Below are 23,539 nucleotides of genomic sequence, written 5' to 3'. Positions count from 1 at the left end.
CTTACGTATTGTATAAGATTCAAATTACTATATTATATTTCAATTTGCAAAAAATTATTCAATATTTGGTATTTAACATTTAATTGGCAATTTTTTGTTGAAAATAAAACATCATTTATGACTGAATTTTGGTACTGTAATCGTTTTAGCATAGAACACATATTGTATGCCAATTGATTTTGAAACTCCAACTTTTAGGATGGGTCAATAAAATATTATCTCATCTTGTGAAAATATAGTAAATAATATCAATAGAGCAAGATATTACAAAAATTAAAAATATACAAACAAGTTTTAATCAGTAACGTATTCATAAAACAATGTAATTGTAATACAATTTGAATTATAAATAATTTAATATTGTAAACTTTCTTCTGATTAAACTAATTAAATTTTCAAAATTATACCATTTATAAATTAATTACTGTTGGCCTACATTTTTCGACTGAATTCTTCTCAAGGCAACATAATCAAGATAAATATGCAGTTGTCATGGAAACCATTATAAATTTAGAATATTATGTTATGGCATGAAATGTAGCTTAGCAACCAGTGTCACCTTTGGTCTGAAGTGTCATCTAAGACGGATAAGGAATTTACGGAGACTATGTAAAGCAATTTGTCATATCATAATATCTATTAACATATCATTTCTGATACAGCTAGCTGCATGATACGGCCACAAACATGCAACAATGCGATTCGGTTTACATATTTGTTATAAAATTAAATCTGGATTTTCAAAACAATTTTGATAATGAATTTCAATAAAGCAGACAATGAAAATTTCTCTTTTTTGAGAATGAATAGATTATATGTGACCTTTGAATAAAATCTGTCTAGGGATTTTAAATACAACTAATATAATCCACTGATGATACCCATGAGTTGGCAACATCAAATTTTAGAGATAGAGAGTATAATTCAGACTAACATAACACTGGTGGTTTCATTGGTTTTAAATTAAAAATATAAATGCTTAAACAACATTGCTTTTTATTTTTCTGCTATTTAAAATGTTAAAAAAATAATAAAGCTTGTCTTACATTTTAAAAATGTTGGTTTTTATAGTTTATGAGTAATTAATAAATTATTCAATAAAAACTGGCAAAGTGGAGTTCCAATGCCAATGTCCTGACACAACTCAATACTAAGCCTCGTAATGAGACTTAGTAAAACATCAAGGAGGGCACAAATGATCAGCTCTCCACTCATTTATTATTGCAAAAAGATTATTTATTATAGCATCAGGGCTAAAAAATTATTAGCTCTTTACTTCCAAGCCTGATAAAAAGACGAATACATGGAGGGCCTCAAATTATCAGCTCTTCCCTTCTTAAGCCTCACAAAAAGACTTGGTTAGAGCATCAAGGGCAAATTGATCAGCTTCCCACTCTAAAAAAGCCTAAAAGAGGCTCGCTTACAGACTATTAATGGTGCCAAATGTCCAGCTCCCCTATCTTCAAGCCTCATAGATAGACTTGGTTATAGGGCCTCAAACATAAACTCTTCACTCCACGAGTGTCATAGAAAGACTTGCAGCACTGAAGGCCCTAAGTGATCAGTTTCTGACTTTCCAAGCCTAATACAGAGACTTAATTATAGCATCGATGGCCATAAATCAGACTTGGTTATCAAGAACCCCAAACAGCATCACCTCACAAATGGCTTTCACAAAAATAACTTTCGCTATACACACCTTTTCCAATGTGTCTTCTCGTGTTCTCGATGGTGGAATTTCGATTGACGTTCGACAGTAATCCAAGGCAGAAACGATCCGAATTGCTTGAAGGATTGGTGAAGCCGTCGACGATCACACTCGTGCCGTTCGCATGGAAGGGCTCCCCCACACGACAATTGAGTTCAAAGTAGGCTATGGCACACCAGCACTGCGGCTCTTGGTACGTTACTGGCTGAACATCTATTGCTTAAAAAACATGACTAAGGTAAGTATGTCGTTAGACAAAAACAATTTTGAAATAATTAGAATGAAAACAATAATTAACAATAACATTATTAATATCAAAACAACTGAAAACAAATTATATCATTTGAAAAAAATAGGCTCCCAGCGGGAGCATGTGTCTACTGACTTATACAATAGTTTTTTTTTGTTTTGTTTTTTTTTATTGTATCTTATGTTCTTCAATATGCAGATGTGTGTATTATTGTAGTGTATCTGGATTTTTCATGAAAATTTTCTTCATAACAATGTTCTGTATAGGCCTACAACTATATTACACTAAAAACACTTTAAAAATGAGTAACTTTGGGAGTTACCACATTATGTCGTTGATCATTTAGAGTACTACCATGTTCTAGAGGGTGTCCTTCAAATGATGGTTGGGGGCAGTAGACACAAAAATGGAAACATAAGGCTTAGGGACAATCAAGAAATGTGATTGGGCATTTCCAGAGTGTCAATTAAACTTAACTACTGACCAATCAGAACATCTCTAAGATTACGCATGTTTATGTACGTTAATGCTACCTCTTTTGTGGGCCTTAGCAACAATATCCAAAGGACGTGGCTTAGCAGGAAGGTCGATTGGTAAAGCGGTTGCCATTTACTGCAGCATCTCAAACCTTAAAGGGGGTCAATCCCTCACTTGTGTCCATAAGCCAAGGCACTTTACAAGTACAGTTCCCAGGAATACAAGTGGGTATCTGGTAGGTTCAAACACAAAATGCGCCGACACTAGCGGCAACATTATGGAATTCTCCCCCCAGGGAACTGAGTATGTGTTCCATAAATTATGTGTTCCATAAATGTGCAAGACCCAATGACCAGATTTAATAATGTGAAGCATTTGAAGCCTTGTTGGCATTAAGTGCTATAAACAGTAATCTAACATATTATTATTATTATTGCAGGTGGGTGCAATGGTTAAACATTGATTCCTAAATAATGAAGTGCTCTATAACCTATATTTTACAGGAGCATTTTGATGGAAATGAACTAGGGAAAGGTCTCCACGGTTCACATGTTTCAAACTATATCACATCCGACATCTACTCCATCAGTGGAGCAAGGTTCACAGAAAAATCCTTTTCTCCTGTCAGCTGAGAACATAGCTCTCATCAGCTTAATTCTAAGAATAACTAACTACAGACAATATGACCTAGAAGCTTCCCAATACCTTATAGTAGTTCTTGTAGCAGCTGAGCAGAATAAACAAGTTCATATGAACTACAGTAAACTATGATTCATTATAATAACACACCTACACAATCCCATTGTCCCTTGATTTCTTACCTGTATTTCTCAACATCTTAATCGGAGATAAAAAAAAAACAAATACCTCATTCGCAACTCTCTTTTTATTAATTTCACAAAGAAAATAACATTTTGGGACGCCACTTCCATTATTTAAAACTACAAGCCAAGACACTTAAAAAAATCCAGCAGAAATTCAAACATCCTCATAAGCAATGGGTAAGTATGTCCAGTGACGGCTCTGCAGGGCTCTAAGGATTTCTCCTCCATTTAGATTACACAAGTCAAGCCTACCCTTCGTCCCACACAAACCCACTAATCGTCAGTCCAAAAAAACAAAACAAAAATGGGCACAAAATGCCTTAAAACATAGTTTTTCTAGGTGTCAGGGGATTTAGCATCCCAGGAGCCAAACACCTTTGACCCTAGATCCCACTCTGCTGAAAATAATTAGACCCCTGTCTGAAACAAATTTTTCCCGAGAGGCCACACCTGTGGGTGTCAGGCGAGACCTACATGTGTGTAGTTGCTCATTTTGATGAAGGAAAAAGGGAATCTCATGGGTGAAAAAGGGATTTTTTTGTATAATTACAACAAGCTCTTTTCTAGAAGTTTAGTTTGCGATAAAGACAAACTTTTCAGGATTCTACCTAAAGTTATTTCAGTTCATTCTTTGTCTTGAATTTCTAACCATTCCCCATCGTAAACGAGGTTAATTAAATCAAGCTAAGCAAAGCAGACAGAATCCAGGTAAACAGATAGGTAATTCACATATTAACTGCCTCGTTAAACAACTGTCCAGTCTAGTTCATCAGGCTAAAGTTGTTGCCAGCAAAACATTGGATTATCACACATGGAATTACTTAGTTTGTTTTAGGTGAGCCAAGTCCAGGGTTCATGACTTCAATGTAGGGGTTTAAAGGAACCCTAGTGAAGTTTTTTTTAGGTACTGTACATTACTGAGGTTGCACAGAAGTAATATGGTTAGCTATAATAAATTACGGCCTTCCTTGTTATTTTTCAGAAAACAATACTCATATACTAGATACTATATGGTCAGCTACTGTAACACCACAACAAAAGAAATTTATCAACATTAATAAGGAAAATAAAAATAATTATTTTATCAAATTGTCAACTTTTTCATAATTGATCCACAGTAGTCTATTCAAAGTAAATATTTTGTGTTCAGTGTTAATTGTGGGGATTTAATTCAATTTTTCAATTTTTATTGTTATTCTTTCAAATTTGGAATTAAGAATTGCGGCTGGGCCTCTGGGAACACGCGGCATGCATACCGCATCGGTACAGTACATGTCCCATGTTATGCCTTATTCTCCAGCGAGGATTTATTTAAAATTAAAATCCAATGTTGGCCGGATTTTAACCTTGGTCTTCAGGACAAGAAGCAAGAACATTATACCTAAAGCCGAATTTATTTGCACGAATCAAAAGCGTCGGTTCCCTTCCTGAGCTCTGATTGGTTGCACATTTTTTTTCACTTCGCTAAAAGTAGAAACAGTTCATACTACTGATTTCGCTGAAGAAACTTCCGATGGAAATGTGAATATGCACATGAACCAACTTTTGATTCGCACAAACAAATTTGCCAAGTAGAAAACAAACTTCAGCCGAACGCTCAGCTGACTAAGCTAGCACTGTAAAGATAGTATTATTTCTATAACAACAAATGGACTATAGAGTTGATTAGTAACATATTGTTTAAGTATGAGTAATCATACAATCTGATTTTCTATAACTAGGTCATTGACCTGTGTCTATCTACTGAGCACACACTGTTTTTTGGCCACCAGTTTCTAGGAATTACTGTATTAAATTTCTAGATGGTAAGTCAATGATTTCCAGTTGTCACTCAGCTTGAATTACAACAAATCTCTCTTCTGTCTCCATAGACAATCAGTTCTCCGGAATTATGTATTTCGGTTAAGGAAAGACTCGTATCTTGTTTAGTGAACTTTTATTTTGATAGATCTTCAGAATCAGAGATTGGAAAAAAAAATGAAAATAAAATTTTTTTAACTGAATTTCTATATTGTCAGTCAATGATTGCTAGTTTTCAGTTGGTTTGAATTACTATAATTCTCCCATCAGTCTCCATAGACAATCAGTTCTCAGAATTACATAGATTGGTTACAGCAAGAATGATATTTTTATATTTTTTATTTTATCTTATTTAGCAAAATATACTTTGAAAGATCTGCAGAGGACAAGGAAAAGAAATGTAAATAAAATGTTCTTTCCTCATTTATAAAAATGGTTTTGCCAACATCATCTAGCCTGAGGAGAAACTATAACTAAAAGTGTAAAAGAAATTGTGTAGCACCCCTCGGCCCGACAGTAATTTTTTGCGGCCCGTGAAAATGAATTAAAAACCGTATATGTGTGGCCCGCCAAATATCTTTGGCTAGAAAACACCTTGTTTTTTGTACGGCCAGACTCGATCATCTCTAAAAAGAAGTAATTAAACTGAGAATATAGTGGTGTAAAAGTAGTGCATTAAGGTTTTTGGAAGCTCACAGGAAACATCAAGGCTTGGGTGTGGCCCTCGGTGTTAAGTCTAAAATTGACTTTGGCCTTCCGACCGTTTTTTATGCCCACCCCTGGTGTAGGAGGCAACAAAATAAATAAAGGGTGAACACAATCGAGTTGGTTGTAAAGACTGTGTAGCGATAGAAACAGTAATCCTGTTTAAAAAAAAAGAGGAGGAAGTAAGGATTTCTTAATGGGAGAACTTCATTGTGGCTGTCATGAATTTCTACTTGACGTATTTCAGAGCGGTAAAGAAATGACAAGGAATCCCTTTTTGACATATAAAATATGAACATAGTTCACAATGTTGTAACAAAACTCTCAAATAAACCTTTATTCTGTATAAACTCCAAGAAGAATCAAGTATCAAAATAACACAACAACATTCACATAAACCTGTTTCAAAAAGAGCTCTAGAAAGATAAAACTGTCAGCTTATATAACCCTAGCTGTACAACTCCAGAGCATTCAAGAACATTCTATATTGCTTAAGTTCCTCATTGGTTACCTTACATCATAATTAACCAATAGCCTTACTGCCTCAATAGTACCCAAGATTCCAGAAGCTTCCAAATATTACTTTGGATTCTACATGTGGTTTACACTGTTTGTTTGGTCACATAAATGTAATTCTATGTATTAAATATATTATACTAAGGAAAGGAATGGTAATTTATTACAGTGGCAGAGGCATGAAAACAATAAGCCCTATTTATCTAAATTTTGTTTTACATCATTATCGGCTGTCGATGCGTTCTTGAAACAAGGTATAGAAGTCTCGACCAAATCAAGAATATTTGAAAAAGAGAATGATCCACAAACCCCCTTTCTCATTTCTTCAAAAGCATGGCCACCACACAGAGCTGTACATTACCAGTCAGACTAACCACCCATTGACACTATTATAAAGATATGAATTTCAGCATGATCTTCTGGATGCAGAACTTTTTATGAGCCACTATATTCAGTCATGAATGTACAAAAATTGTATAAAAATATTTGAATAAAGAGGTAGTGTACAACTACAGTAGTAGACTACTAACTTTTAATAGTAAATATATGTATCAATGTTTAATTATGTTTAGATGATGGAAGGGGCCTAGATCAAAATATGCAAAACTAACCTCTCATTGAGCGATTGTTAGGAACAGGTCCTGAGTTGGTTTCCATTGGTTCATTTGAAATCTGGTCCTCAGGTGGCACATATGCAGGTGGTGGTGTGTCAGCTGAAAATTAATATTCAGATTCATTAATGAATATTCAACAAAATTATGCAAAGTATTCTTAATACTATTACATTTTATCTGCTGTTGGCAGTGTATCAATTAAAGATTAATATGCAGATATTTAAATTTCATTAAAATTATAATAAATATTGAACATTTATGCAAAGTATTTAGCTCATACAGTAGGTAAGTTACAGTACACCACCTATGAACAATGCTTAGCGTGCACCCTGTAACATTTTTTGTGTTATAAATTGGGTATACTAGCCTAACATCTTGAAAAAAACATACTGCGCTACAGATTGGCAGAGTATAATATATAATATAAATATTATTTATTTGGTGCTAACACGATTTGAAACATTGACCTGCCATGAATCTTTGCTACTGGAAAACAACCGGAAGGTATACTTGGTAATTACCTTTATGGCTAGACTATACTGAGGTTCTTATTATACAAGGCTAGACTGGGGATCTTATTATACAAGGCTAGACTGGGGATATGATCCAGTGTGATCAAGATAATTTACTAGGGTTCAAAAGGTTTACACTCATCTAGTTTTACTTTACATTTGAACCAAATGCTGTGCTCAACATCACAATTTAATTTAGTACTCTTTTAAATCATTACGTTGGTCAGCTATTTTTTTTTTCAAATACCATACAGCACATAGCAGGTATAATGTTTCAACAGCTGAATGGAAGTCCTACTACATGATGCAAAGTTTGGTTCATTTAAAATTATATTCACCTTTATTTATTGTTGTAAACCTGCAATAAATCTGGACAAGTTTTACAATTTTATTCAGCAAAATCCAGATATAGAAAGGAGAGGGGAAGGCAGGGTTATCCGTACACAGCACTATACATTTAATAAGATCCCATATATTTTTTATCATCAATATTTTACTACATTATTATTTTCTTTCTGTTAACAACTTGTCTATTCAATATTTTCAGTTACTTCATTATATTAGACTGTCAATTGTAACTAGATTCTCATCCCTGTAAAGTCGGGGTCTTCTTCTTCCGTCATCTTCCGTTAAGTTTGCCGCCCTCATCTTGTTGAAGATTCTGCAACTGTACAAGGTCATGCGTGTCTGTGTTTGGCTCACACTATATCGTACACCGGCAGTACAACCATTTGCCGACGAATCCATTTCCGCACTCTGTGAGCGATTGAAAGAGCGTCGCCATCTACAAATTGTCAGTTTAGTTTTGACTATACAGTCATTCTCCATGAGATTACCAGCAGACGACTGCTGGCGCAAGTGTATGCCTGGTGTTAGTTACTTTCAAAATAAAACACTTAAAAGATGCAAATTAAAAATTACCTGGCAACCCGTAGGGGCTTCCTGGGCCAGAGCTTGCCGGTGAGTTGGGGTGCGTCAGTTGGGATGGTCCTCCGTTGCCATTCCCACTTTGATTGGAACCTTGGAAGCCTTGCGGGAATGAGACGTTATGCGGGAAAGTTGGGTCTGGTTGTGGCGGATGCAGGTTGCGCAACGGCAGCATAGTGCGTGATGGAATACCTTCGCTGTGTCTGGGTACAAGAACTGGCGGTAGAACTGAAACATAAAAGACAAACGCAATTAAAAATAGTTTTATATGGCTGGTCATTAACGCTTTAACACGGCTTTTAGCCTGGTGAAACACACACATTGTTTTTACTGTACGTACATTATACATTGAGCTATAAGGAAGAATAAATAATTGCTATTAGCTTCTAACAACAGATTTGAATGGAAAATAAAATATCCAGGTTGACTATTACAGTAATAGACACATAATAATGTTACTATTTTTGTATGACCTTTAAATTAACTGTTAATCAATTAACAGTCAAAAAAAAAACCACAACTTATTTGAGGCTTACTGTACCATTCCAAAACTAGCATATTGTTGCTAAATGTTAAACCGAGTAAAACTATATTAAAAAGTCGAGTTTCATTTTTTGGTTACTGATAGTGGTTTTTGGATGGTAAGCCTCATTTGACTCTCTGTACAGAACATGACTAGAAGTTCATAATTTATTTGACTGCTTCATAAAAAGCAAATTTATTATTTTAATTGAATTTAGTGATTTTTCTAGATTATAATTTATTATCAACAAAATCATCTTTGGTAAAAAAAAAAAAATCTTTGGGGAAAAAAAAAAAAAAAAAAAACCATACTGAAACCAAATGAAAGAAAGTTATTATTATGTATACTGTAGCATATGGAAAGCAAACAATGTCCCATTAAAGTAAACTAGAATAGATCCACTGCATTAAACATTTATACAAGAGTTAAATGCTGTAATCTGTGGGTGGCTATGCTAATGTATTGCCAATTGCTATAAACCACTGTCAATGTATTATTGTGCATCAAACAACATTTCGCTTGTTCTTCAAATCTAAAATTAGGGTAATACTATATACACCTCAAGGTTAATGCAACATAAAGCTCTGTGACATGTCTAAATATGATCATAATGACATCACATCAAGACCATATATAGACACATCATGATCATATATAGGCATATAACAGTTTTTTTGTCAAAGAAAATTTGATACATTAATCTGGACAAAGCTTTAATAATAAAGGTTCATCAATAACAATAATGCGAGCTGTGCCCATTGGCCTAGTCAATACAACAATACTTAAACTGAGATCAATTTACCTTCCTTTTGACAAAAATATGTCAATAAAATTATAAAAGGAAATGTACTGTTAACAATTTCCTACTACAGCTTGTCCTCCAGATCGAGATCGTCTGATTGCCAGACTTCTCTGTTCGAGACCATTTAAAAAAAATACGAAAAAAGTCTTCTCTAACTGTTATTAAGACATAATAGCTAATCCATTTTTGAGACGGAACTCCACACACATGAGGCATTTTCTGAGTTTCGGAGAGCCAAAATAAATAAAAATATCAACGGAAAGTGGTAAAAAGTTGGCAATAAAATAGGGCTGTTAGACCCAACAAGAATTGAATTCCTGTAAAAAAGGTCTTAATATTTCATGGTTTGTCGAAAAACTTTTACCACTGCATTCTATCATCATTAATACAATAATATAGATGTTAGGCCTTTTGCTGAAGGGGACAATGAAGCCCAATATGTTTACCCTATCTAGGAAGGCTTTTTTTTAAATTTTATAGTCTGTGTTTCCTTAGCACTTATAAATTCACTGATAAATTAACTTAAAATTCCCTCCAAATATATTATCCCATCATGCAGCATAATGGACAACAATGCAATGTGTTCAACAACAACAAAAAAAAAAAAATTCTAATTTGTTTAAATTTTTTCCCCCAAACCAAAAGACATGCGGGCGAGGGTGATAAACTAATCTTTGTGGGGCTAATTTTTATGGGGCCTAACAACATACTATATTTCATTAAAATATGCAAATACTGCAGGTTTTAAAAAACTTGTTTGTGTACCAATTAAGCAAGTGTGCTTATCTAGCACTGAATCAGTAAAAATTCTTGTAGTGGCAATGACTGAGTGTGGGAAGGTCCTTTTTTTTTGTTAAACTAGCTCACCCAAACATGATGGGGTGCGGGAGCAAGCCGGCATGAGTTCCTGCTTATTACTGTATTTAATTGGACGGCCTTGTTCCAGGAGAGCCAAGGACAATACAATACTGGATACCAATTTGTGTAGGGTATGCACAAATCTATTGTTTTTTTTATGTAAACATGAATAAATAATCAGCTATATTATATAGCCATACACAATGGGTAGGCATTTTGTAGTATTGATTTTCTTTTAGAGATTTTGATCCAGTATGAATTATTTAACATAACAATGTAGTATAGGGCCTATTGTGATTGTATTTCTAATTGTATGCTTGTGTTATGCACATCATAAAATGTTTATGTGAAGCGCTGTACAATAAATTGTGAATTTTAATAAATTCAAATTTATATCCATTGTATATTCTAAGTGCTAGAAGCACCAATTGGGGTGTTATGGTGTAATGTCACTGATGTACAACTCTGTAGTCACTAAGCTGTTTAAAATGCAAAATTGAAATGAACATGTTTGCTATATTTTATTTTTGTTTTTTGTCCTAAATAGATGTGTTGGGTTAAGATATAGACAAATAATGTTACTGTAAATACCCGAATAAGCGCTACTCTCGAATAAGCGCCGCTTTTGAATAAACTCCGCACAAACTAAGCACCGTTACAGTGCTTAATCAAGAGTATATTGCCCTGTATGTATCAAAATACTTTGAGAAACATGGATTTTAAATACAAGATGGTGTTAAAATGAATAAATAACACAACGAAGACGCAAGCATTTCTTTGTAAATGTTTATTTACGATGATGTAGGACCTATGATAGGCCTACTAAACTGCAGGAATATGCGAGATCGTCAATATTTCTTTTATAAGCGCAGCTCTCAAATAAGCGCCACTCTTGAATAAGTGCCGCACCGAAGCTCCAAAAATGTTAAAGCCCTGCGGCGCTTATTCAAGCATTTACGGTACACTCCTTTGCACTTGCTCACTCTAGAAGAAAAACCAAAAATAATGGCAAATCTCTATAAGGCTGAGAGAATGAAGCTACTTTTTAATGCGAGACAAATTCCTGGTCGCTGAAGCCTTGTACAGACTATAACAGTTTTGTTTTTTGAAGACAAAAACTTGGGTGACATGCCTAAATATAGTATGGTCATGAAATCATATCATGACCACATATAGGCACATCACTATGGGCATATATCAGGTTTGTTGTCAAAGAAAATTTGAGTCTGGACATAGATTAGCACGCTCGAACCAATGATCCTAGGATTGGATGGCAAGCACCTTAACCACTCAACCATAGCTGAACCGACTAAGTGTTCTGTACAACTGTACATCTCATAAGAATTAAGACTTAATAAAGCGCTTTCGTAACAATCAATATGAATAGGAAATGGCAAGTTATTTCTGGATCTCCTAACTGGCAAAGTAAATTTCTCACTCGGTTTTCTAATTGAAAGACTGTATTGGTAATAACCTAAATATAGAAAGTAAACAATTCAAATATTGCATTTTTATTAACACGTTCGTTGCCAGGGACACACTTCACATCCGCCAGGGTTTACTCAGGGCACCAAAGGACGCGACTTTGCATCCACGTTTGTCTCACATAACACTATTTTACTGTACATAAACGTGCCAACAGTAGTTGCCAGAAAACAAATTACCGCCCCTGGAGTTTCAGGAAAGGACCTGGAAGTTATGATCTAAAAATAAATACTAAACGTAATGATTTTCATATGGTGGCACCCTTTATGCCTTGGCATATGCGGATGAAACTAGGAAAAAACGCATGGCAGTCAACATGTTACCTTTTTTAAAGTTCATAACAGACAGTACGTCTTTTTTAATTCACCATCAGTTAATACACATGTTTGTCCAGAAAACAAACTGAATCATCAAATTTTATTGGACATCTTTCTGAGACATTCATAAAAATTTAAGTCAAAGCAGGCCAATTTCATTATAGTCATCACAATAGAGAAACAGAATGAATCAGAATTTCCCCATTGAACCTTTTTACCATCAGTTCTTTACACTGTTATTTTGAGCTTAAATCGGATGTGCCGACTTTAGGGTTATCTGGAGGTGAACTTGAACAGCCAGTATTTCAGCAGACTGGAGCCATTTTTCAGGCCATAGATTCTATTATCGAAACAGAAAAACATAATTCATCGCTAAGCTTGACTTTAACAGAAGGGTTAAGAATAAGTTTTGAAATTCTATTCAGATTATACTAGAATCCTTTGCATTCAACTCCAATCAGGTATGTAGTTTCGTAACCACTGGTGAACTTTTGGTCTGTCTACGTGCAAATCGTCTAAACGTAAACAACAAACATTTAACTCAGTTCGTTGTTACAAAAAAAACTTACTTAAAACCTATTTCTTTATTGATTTTGAAAACATATGCTAGTGTATATAATAAACAAGATTTGAACAAAATTAATAATTCCTGCTTTTCTCTCATAAAAGTAATGCCATAAAAAAATAAAATGTAAAGCAAACCGACCAAGAGGCCAACAAAATTTAGCATGACTATAGAAAAGTGGAAAAGCAACAGAACATATAATTGAAAAAAAACAAACTATTAGCTATAATTCTCATCTGAAAATGTCTATACTTTAACAATATCACCATTGAACTTTTATTTTTTATAAAGCTGCGATATAATACTAAAAAAGTCAATATAGAAATTAAGAAAACATTTTTTTTCCAAAAACATATTATTCTACAGGAATAAACCAACACTATGTTATTGAAATGACAAAAAAATATCTCCATCAAACTGCTGTTCATGACAAGATGTTGATATAACAAACCGCATCAGTAACATACTATAATCTACTAGATTAACCCGATATATTACCTAGATCTGCTAACCACTTACGCCTTCCTTATATGGATCAGATACATGTTGATAAAATGTCTGAAGCATGCATGCAATATGTACGATAAGACATATCCAGTCAATTAAACACACAAAAGCATGCAAAACGAGATAGCGTGCATAGATGAGACTACCATAAAAAGACTAGCGTGTTACAGTAGGCTTGCAAATCTAATTGTATAGCCTTTACCAACAATTACCGGTATTGTATATACCCACTTACATATTAGATGAAAATTGATGATATTCAATCGTCCAGTCATTTTAGATACACATTTTGTGCATATTCCATTAGCTGTGTAGTGTAGAGGATAAATGTATTCAACCACAACTATAGTAACAGCAACATCCATGTTTCAGTGCTACTATCATCAGGCACAGTACAGAATACAGTATTGGCCTGCTCTCCTTTGGAAATGCTTTTAAATGGCCCAAAATTTCCCGGATGTCTTGGTCAAACGGCTTATAACTCTTGTATCGACACTAGAGTCTCAGCCCTTGGCCTAGCTGATTTACACTGGAAATTATCATTCTCTGTCTGATAGTTTCATCTCCCAATTTTCATAGTACAGTAGGACCAATGAGTACCTTTTTGTTTTTGATATACAGTAGCTAGGTCCTCGAAATGTTATACCAAATTTTCAATACAACCTCAAAATTTAATTAGCTATGGGGCCCCAAGACATGTTTGTTGCCTATAAATGCAATGACATTTATTGTACATAGCCAATTAGTTGTATACTCTCAAAACCATACAGTAGGACCAATGATTACCTTTATGTTTTCGATATTAGGTCTACAAAATGTTTACTAAATTGTCAATACAACCTCAAAATTTAATTAGCTATGGGGCCCAAGCCATGTTCGTTACCTAACGGACTCTAATGACATTTAGTGTACATAGCCAATTAGCTGTACAACCTCAAAACCCTACAGTAGGTACCGTACAGTTAGTTTACAGCCTAAAATGATACACTGCAGTTGGCTACTGTATGGCCTCAACAAATTCCTATCCAATCCATTGCAATAGGCTACCTCAGAGGAACTCTTTCTAGCATAGATTTGATAGAATGTAGACCAAGTACACAGACTTACTGAAAACTTCCTGTGATGTCTAGACTTGACCAAGTTCTATTTCTTTCTGTAGCGCTGTTCAATATCCGCGGCTTACTACCACTTATTGAAAGGAAAACGCAACTCAAGGAAAGAAAATTAATGCAACAAATCAAACTAAAATAATTTATTTTATATCCAAACAAGTTTATAATTTAATGCAAGATAAATAAAAAACTAATGTTCTTTTTTAATACATATTTGTTTTATTGAGAGCCAGTGAAAAAACAAGGAAAGGATAAGGGAAGGAAAGAAAAGAAAAAGAAAAAAATAAAGACAATAAAGGATCGAAAAGCTAATAAGCACATCTTTCACTATAAATATTCTTTACAGACTAAACAAGGCATTTGTCAGAAATCTTCAATTTTTTTATTTATTTTTAAAAAAATTCTATATCTATTAATCTTTAAGTCACACATTTTAAGTGACAAATTTGTGTGATGTACCCATATATGGCATGATGATGTCATATTATTAAAGTTATTTGTCGCATATAACTTGATATTGTTGGCAAAGCTTCATCTAACAGTTATGATTTGAATAGAATTGTGAATTGCTGTTGTTATTATTAAAGTTATGAATATTTATTTCCTTGGATATCAGCCATGTAGGTTTTGAGAAAAACGGTTCTGAAGATTCTAAAATTTGTATAGTACAGCATAGTATAATATTCATTCAAAGAGCAAGGAAACAATTTACATTTTAAAAACAAAAAAATCATTTAAATACCCTAAGTTAACATTGACAATAAAACAAAATGGACAATATATAAATAGAGGAAAACCCTTCAAGCTGGCAGTGGTAGGCTTGTTTCAGGAGGGGTCCCCAATAAAACATCGATACTAAAATATAAATATGGTTAAGCACACAAAAAATGTAAGAACATAACTTTTTAAATGTACAAAATTTTGAGTTTTCCAAAAAGATAATAGAAATATAAATATTACATAACATTTTATTAAGATTTTTATATTTTAAAATGAATTTAGTAATGAGTACATTTTGCAATATTTAGTTGTCTGTTTTGTGAAATTTTTATTATTATAATATTTATAAGATTATTGCTCTTGGCAAAGCAAACCAATTTTCAAACTAAATATTTTATGAGAGTGAGCAATAAATTTGAATTAAATTGAGTTTCATTTGTCATCATTTACAGTATGTTGAAAGTATAACAATGACCGAGTTTCAAGTTTCCATTATATACTTTTTATTTAAACTCATTTGAAGTTTCAGGTTTATTAAACAAACACTAAAACTGCTGGTTATGACACATCTAAATAACTTGCCACGTCCTTGAATTTCAGTTCATTTCAACGTAGTTCACGACTCCGATGTTTCTATACTGCGATCTTGTTGACATAACATCAGAAACTAAACAAATTTCACATTGTTTCCAAAACAAGCAAACACTATTGTCGTAATTGTACAGGTCATCCACAGACAGATAAGCCGATAATTCTTGCTTGAAGGAAAGCTGTCTATTAAAATATCCTTATTACAGCATTAAGCTATTGGTATAAAACCTACAGCCCTAGCTCATTGATCGCGACATCATTTAATATTCTCAAGTTTTACCAATTATATTGTGTATAATATTATACACACCTCCGATGTTTCTATACTGCGATCTTGTTGACATAACATCAGAAACTAAACAAATTTCACATTGTTTCCAAAACAAGCAAACACTATTGTCGTATTTGTACAGGTCATCCACAGACAGATAAGCCGATAATTCTTGCTTGAAGGAAAGCTGTCTATTAAAATATTCCTATTACTATTGGTATAAAACCTACGGCCCTAGCCCGTTGATCGTGACATCATTTAATATTCTCAAGTTTTACCAATTATATTGTGTATAATATTATACACACCATGTAAAACAGTTTACATACATCTCCCTTTTAGAATATAAATATATAACAACTTTTATTGATTGATTATCCAATTTATCTCCTATAAAAATACAGTGGCGGATCAAGAGAGTAGAGGAGGGAGGAGGTACTCATCTTCCTCTCGCGGCAGCAGCTAAAACTAAAAATTTCTCTCTGGATTTCCACATTACAGTAGGTAAGGGAACGTCCAAAATTCTCCCTCTTGGACCTTAACTTTGGCCTCCTCGGACCTATATCATTGATTACCACTGGTTCTTCCTCCCGGCAAAAGAATCCAGATTCTGCCCCTGAAATATTTGGAATAAAAATCTAAGTACAGCAGATGTACTTGATTATCCTGTTTAACTCCTGGCCATTAAAATGGCCAGGATATTTATTATAATTTTTTTTTTACCACTGATTATCACAGAGCACAGATGTCTGGTCTGAACAGAAAGCTACTAAGTGTTGACTGAAGTTGTAAAACATAATGTAGGGAATAGGTAATGGGTAAAGTCGGTATATACATCAACGTTATCATAAATTAGAGAACACGACAATTTGTCATTGAACCTCAATTGAGCTGTAGGTCAGAGGTTAAGATAAGAGCAACAAGCACATAACAGACTATCCGTTTCAATGTGTATCAATCACCATAAAAAAAAAACATTTGATCTTCAGTTTCAAAGGTGAGCAAACTCATGTCGTCATTGTCTTCATACGTTCAGTCTGCAGTATTGTACCCCTTTTTTGTCATTTGTCACATTTTGATGACAAGTATGCACCCACATACAGGCGCAAAACTTGTGATTTATATGATCTCTAAAATTTAATTGACAATAAAGCGGTTGCTAACAATGGTATCTGAAGCAGCTTTTCTGGCTTACTGTACCACATACTATATCAATGCCGAATTCAGCAAAATAAAGACTTAAGAAAATTTTCTTTTCTCAATCAGCAAAATGCTAATAACTTCTAGTGGAAGAGAAAATAAAATTGAACCTTGAAAAGAAATGAGGGAACTTTTACTTAGTCACTTACTTGAGGTCTTATCAATTAATGGGATGCTGCAATGTCGAATTGGGTTAGATAATGCATTCAAAAAATATCCTTCAGGCCATGATATTTTTTCATGCATTAATCTAATCTGCTTTATACTAAAATTTGCTTAATAATTGATAAAAGCCCAATTTTTAATAAGGTTAGAAATTAAGGTTTTAATCAAGATTACTTTGCAATCTTACTTAATGGTCTATTTTCAGGCTACCTGAACTTTGAATTTATATTGATCTACTACATAACAAGGATAATTAGAATGAAGACTAGCACAGATAGGTCAATGTCAAGGTCAAATCAATGTTTACTCATTTGACATGCAATATAAATAAGTTAATAATCATATTACACTGAACAGAAATTGAATAGCAAAGAATGCTAAATCATACTATTATTTTTTGTAGTTATTAAATAGAAGGAATTTGACAAATGTCATCGGATTATGATGACGTCAATCAAAGAGTGCATCAACATTTGACAGGTGTGGACAGCCTGGGTCACATGACATTAGGACTTCCACACCAATAAGCATTGCAATCAATTGCATATGTTCATGTGTGCTATTCTATTGGAAATATTCCTTCCTTGCACTATTTTCTTTTTGATTACCTTTTTGAAATATTAATTAATAACTAGCGATGAACAAAATTAGAAATTAGCGAATAAATATTAATTACCGCGAAGACGGATGTAATATAAATAATTTGTTGTTTAATAACAGTTAGGCGTCTCTCCAATAGAGAAAGATTGTCAGAATTCTTTGGGCAAAATATGTTCCGGTTGTTGGACAATAAAGAAATATGTATCTGTATGTTCTAAATTGTCTTAGAACAGAAACGGCCCAAATAGCTTCTCAAGGAATTAACTGTACCCCCAACTGAGACTCAGCCCCAGACACTGCTCACCTCTGCGGGAAATCACACCTCGGGGAGTGAGTCCTTCAACTGAACGTACGAGTCTTAACTAAACAGTCGTAGAATCATGGTAAATTTGAAAGCAGAGTAGACATATTGAGTAATTTGTATGATTTGTTGCGTCAACTATTTGCAACAAACACAATTCTTGACGCAGTATTCACACAAAAGGTGCTAAGCTACTCTTAAACAGTGTCAACATCTATTTTAAATGTGCAGAAAGCCTCAAGGATAGGTGTTAGAAAACCTTGAACCTACCCTGGCCATGGACATGTTGTACTTTTGCTAAAGAGCACTGCGTTTAATCACTCGTTTTTTTCAAGGTGAATCAAGTATGCACCACTAAGCGAGTATGCATGAAGTATTACCGTGATACTGCACCACTACAGGAAAATACCGGTGCAACAGCTTCTATTTAAAAATCTATCAGACAACACTTTGCATATTTTTCAATGTTACTGAATTACCGGTACTTCCTTTTCGATACTTGATACCTTTAATCACATGATTGTAAATTGCTGCCTACCGGTACATACTGTAGGTCTCAGTTCAATGGTCTTCGTTAAACCAACTCTTTTACTAGAAAATAGCAATCTATTCATTCCTCCATCCATTATCATCCTACAATAATTCCTTTTGCCCTGTACTGTAAAATGCTAAGCAATCAATTCTTGAGACAGAAAACATAATTTTTTTTTACTGTACTATAAACTTTTTTTGCAGCTAAAGTATTTTTAGGTATAACTTCTAAAAATAATACCCATTGTTCACACTGTATATTTACATACCTTGCTATTTGATAATACCGTAAATATTATTTTTGGCAGTTCGCTATGTATCTGTTATTTGAAGTACAGAGTTTTTAAACTGTGCATGCTTTTACGTTTTACCTAAGTACTACAGTGTATGCATACAGTAACCATAATTTCAAAAGTGGAAATAAAATTTACTCATTTAATATCTTAAATACAGCCATTGAATCACCCTTCACCCTTCGTAATTTGTCAATATATTCAGTGCATAAGACCTAGTAGTGCCTTTGGATAAGTTGTTAGAAGGTTAAGGTTAACAAAACCTTTTCAATCGTTAAGTCTGGCTTCCTGTTTCGGAAGCACTTACACTACCGGTATTAAGGCCCCCAATTTACACATTAGAAGAAAAAAAAGTGGCCATGGACCGGATTTGATCACTATAAAATGAAAATGTTATGCAGATCTAAAGCCAGCATTGCCTCCATCTTGGAGGTGAATTTTTATCTATCTCCGAGCCAGCATTTCAAAGATAGTTGTGCATTGCATGGGTGACTTAACTATCTAGCCTCCCCCATCCATTTATATCCTATTCATACTTGGATTGTGTACACGGTGAAATTGAAGAATCTGATTCCAATTCTAAGCAAGTGCAACACAGAGGGGAAAAAAAAAAAACGATATGGCAACAATCCAAATTTGTTTCTAGATAGTCAAAAGCCGAAGCCCGCTTTTGATCTGTAAATGTAAATTGTGACTTTGTTATCCATCACAACAAACTACTTAACACCTCTTCTCTTTCCTCTTCGATCTTATAATGAGCATAACTTAAGGTACCACATCCTTTAAACCAGCCTTAATAAAACCAAGTGGTTTTTACAATTCCTTTAATGACCATTGGGCATAACATTGGGCATCCTGATGATGACCTAATTAATGTCGAAAAAACTGAATCCCAACGCGATGGCATGCATTTCAATACTTGGAGTATTATAAGCCTACTTTCTTGCATAACATTTTTGTAGTGGAAATAATACTTTATTCTTGTTATATTGTCAAGAGGAGCTGGTACAAAACAATCCACTGAGTGGTCGGACAAGATCTCAAAAGAGAACCTACTATAATCACTACAATGTTTTCAATGAAAGAAAAAAATGTTTTTTTAAATATTATTTTCAATTTTTTTAAACAAAAATAATGGAAAAGTACTGTAATTTGATTTTGATTGCATCTGATCAAAAACCACATATAATGCATACAATATCTTCAAATATGTATATATTAAGGACAATCACTTTTAGAATATTATCATTGTTATCATTGTTATTATAAATACTTCTAGTTTACTACATATTTATATGATTACATCAAGACGTTAATTATAGTTATTAAGTGCTATTACCATAGTTACTACGCAATTATGTGATTATGTTATGGTTAAAAGCACAATGGAGTTTACGACTTACGACTCCAAGACAGGAAGCAATCCAACGGTCATTATAAGCAAAAAACTAAAAATAAACACCAATATCAGTGACAGGCCTACAGTATATCAAACGCCACCTGGTTCTTATGCTATTGTGTTTCGTATTCCTTTTTTAGCGCATGACGCTATTGGCGGTGACCATAATTGGACCAAAGATCTTTAGACTTTCAGAGATAAGCTGGCTTTCATGTGGTCATGTTTAAATCTAGAATCAAAACCCACATCGAATCAGACTTTAAACAAGAATAAACTTAATATTTTATTATCAGGTCAAAAAAATTGATAATCTCTTTCCAAATATTAAAAAGAAAAACAAGAATATTAAGACCAGATTGATTAATTCATAAGGGTATGATGCTGTTACTTGTTTTATTGAAATTTAATTTCAGTACTAATTTTTTAATTTGATCACTGACCTCAAGTAACTGTTTTCTGTGCAAATATTCCTTGAGTTTTGGTTTTTCAGCAAATAACCTAGTGTTGAACAGTATTGAGGCTTTGTTTTCATGGTCTTTCTTCTGTGTTTATTTAAAAGGTTTACTTACAAAGTTACAATAGCAGACTTGGGTGTAAATATATCGTGAAATGAAAACGGATTCAAAAATAGCAACAGATTAATACTATAGCCAGATATTCAACTGAAAATTTGAATCTTGGAACTTATATTTAGCTGGCTATATTTGCACTTATTTTCTACAGGCCTCATAGCAACTGAATAAATCAATTTTCTTGAAAATACAAAATACTCAAAATGTTAGTTTTTCTAATTTACTGTAGTTTATAGATCTGTTCAGTTGATTATATGAATAAAGTAGAAATGCAATTTATAATCATTCAACAGAAGATTCAAATCTTGAAATTTGTAATTTATTTAATAAAAAAAATAAATTAGTTTATCACCCTTGTCTGCATGTTTATTATGGTAGTTGAAAATAGAGGATTTGGAAAACAAAAATAAGAATTTCTTTTTTTCCATTTTTAAAGTAAATAGTTAGTAGATATTGTTATCTCAATATGTATTTGCACCAGCAAACACTCCAAGGGTGATTTGGCTTTAGTAAAATAAAAAATAAAAAGCCTCCCTCCATCACTTTTGCAGCCTAGATAGGGTGATAACCTTTTTTTTTTTGTTATCTGGCCTATCTGAATATGTTTGCACTTATTTTCCTAAAGGCCTAATAGCAACTTCAAATAAATCACTTAAATACTGACTAGAAATATTTCATTTTATTTATAAAAAAAAATGTTTATTAGGTTTAATGTCAACAAAGAAAGAACCCGTGTACAAAAATATAATACTCTATGTTTGATGAAATAATGAAAGCGAACAGATGTTGGAAAAATAAAAGCGTACATGGTTTAACGGACAAAGATCAGGCTTTGGGTACTTGTTTTTATGATAATGTAAAATATACATTGGGGAATACTGCACACTACAATGTCATCAAATAGGATCACTATCAAGCGTGTATAACAATGCACTGCTCTGCAACAGCAATCTGGATAGGACTGTTACCTACACCCAATTGCAGTTTGTACTATTTTACCACTGATGAAAATGAATAATCACAACCCTTGTTTTTTTAGCTATAATTAAACCCACCCAAATAATTTGAGATATTATGTAAAGGTACTTGGTATCATTAATTCTTTTGTATTCATTGAAGTTACCGACCCAAATAATCTTGAGATTCTTACTGTACTATTTTACATTTTTCTGATCATTTCATTTTCTATTTCCTAGGATTCTTCTACAAAATTTACCAACGATTTTAATAACTATTTGGATAAACAAAAAGTGAGGGGTTGGAGAATAATTAATTATTTTATTTATTTTATTATACAGTATTGCAGGAAAAATGTAGAACACAGTTCCCAGGCTGGCCTATTCCCTTTTAGGAAAGTGTAAAAAAAAGAAAATAAAGAAAGAAAAAGAAATTATTGATCGTCCAAAATGCCTCAGAGGTAATTTCCAGGTGTCTAAAAAACATTTCCTGGGGTACTTCCCCTGGGGCCCCCGAGGGTAGTGTTGTCTCTCGATCGGACCTCTTACAAAATCTCTGGATCCTTCCCTGATTCCGAATCCTAGTAGTCAAATCAATATGTTTTGGTGCGACGTGATAAGATCATGTTTAGGCTATTATTTTATCTATAATTGTTTGTTGTTTTACTACTGTACAGTAATCATTATGGCTAAAGTATTAACAATAGGTAGTTGTTTAAATGCCGGGGTTTTTAATATTCATCCTATATATTCGGCCAGATACATTTGTTAATCGTATTCTTAGCTTCACTGTTATTAGTCTGATTGCTTTGAATTATTTATGCTACAAGTCACAACACCTAGAAAATTCATGTAGAAATCAAAACATCCATGCATGTATGAAAGTTACCTTTGTGAAGAATGAAAATAACAATTTTTAAATACCTACATGAAAAACAGTTTTATTTGTCTTCAAATAAAACTACATAAAAAATATATACTTCGTAGTTCAGCTGGTATTGGACCACCCCCATTCAATGGAAATAAGAGATTTTCCATTTTCACAAATTAATTAAAAATTAAATAACAATCATTTTTTTAACCTGACAATAGCATTTCTTTTAATTTGTAGGGATGGCCATTAATTTTTTTCAACACTAAATTATTCAAAACCAATATTTTACTGTATTTTTCTCTGAAAGTATAGAAGTCAGGCTGACCCTACAATTCAAATTATAGGCCTACCCTAGGTTTTGCCAAATGAAACAATAGTACTATACTCGTCTATAAGACGACATCGAGTTAGAAGATTTTTTTAATGATTTTTGTATGTCGGGCGTATTTTGTACGTTGGGCATACAGTTTCACCGTCAGAATTCATACTATTTGCTGCTGTTTATGGCCTTGATACTGCATCTAGCTGGCTAAAAACGGGGCCAAATGCAGGGCTAATCTTCCA

At 33.4% G+C, this 23,539-nt stretch overlaps 1 protein-coding gene across 2 annotated transcripts in view; it reads right to left on the bottom strand.

Annotated features, from left to right (window-relative positions):
- LOC117102199 (mothers against decapentaplegic homolog 5-like) overlaps window positions 1–23,539 on the bottom strand; it is a 41,587-nt gene that overhangs the window by 9,134 nt on the left and 8,914 nt on the right. Inside the window, exons 3-5 of one of the 2 annotated variants that reach the window (XM_033242421.1) lie at window positions 8,328–8,561; window positions 6,892–6,993; window positions 1,700–1,921 (exon numbers count right to left, since the gene is read on the bottom strand). In XM_033242421.1, coding sequence (XP_033098312.1) covers window positions 1,700–1,921; window positions 6,892–6,993; window positions 8,328–8,561 — 558 coding nt within the window. Of the gene's footprint in view, window positions 1–1,699; window positions 1,928–6,891; window positions 6,994–8,327; window positions 8,562–23,539 lie in introns of both variants that reach the window. The other variant, XM_033242420.1, reaches the window with a different exon arrangement.

This window comes from Anneissia japonica, unplaced genomic scaffold, assembly GCF_011630105.1.
Source record: "Anneissia japonica isolate Jap-2015-1 unplaced genomic scaffold, ASM1163010v1 scaffold38052_len244707_cov166, whole genome shotgun sequence".
In the NCBI taxonomy this organism is placed as follows: Eukaryota; Metazoa; Echinodermata; class Crinoidea; order Comatulida; family Comatulidae; genus Anneissia; species Anneissia japonica.
Note: the sequence above shows the minus strand (reverse complement) of the source record. Positions and strands in the feature narration are given on the sequence as shown.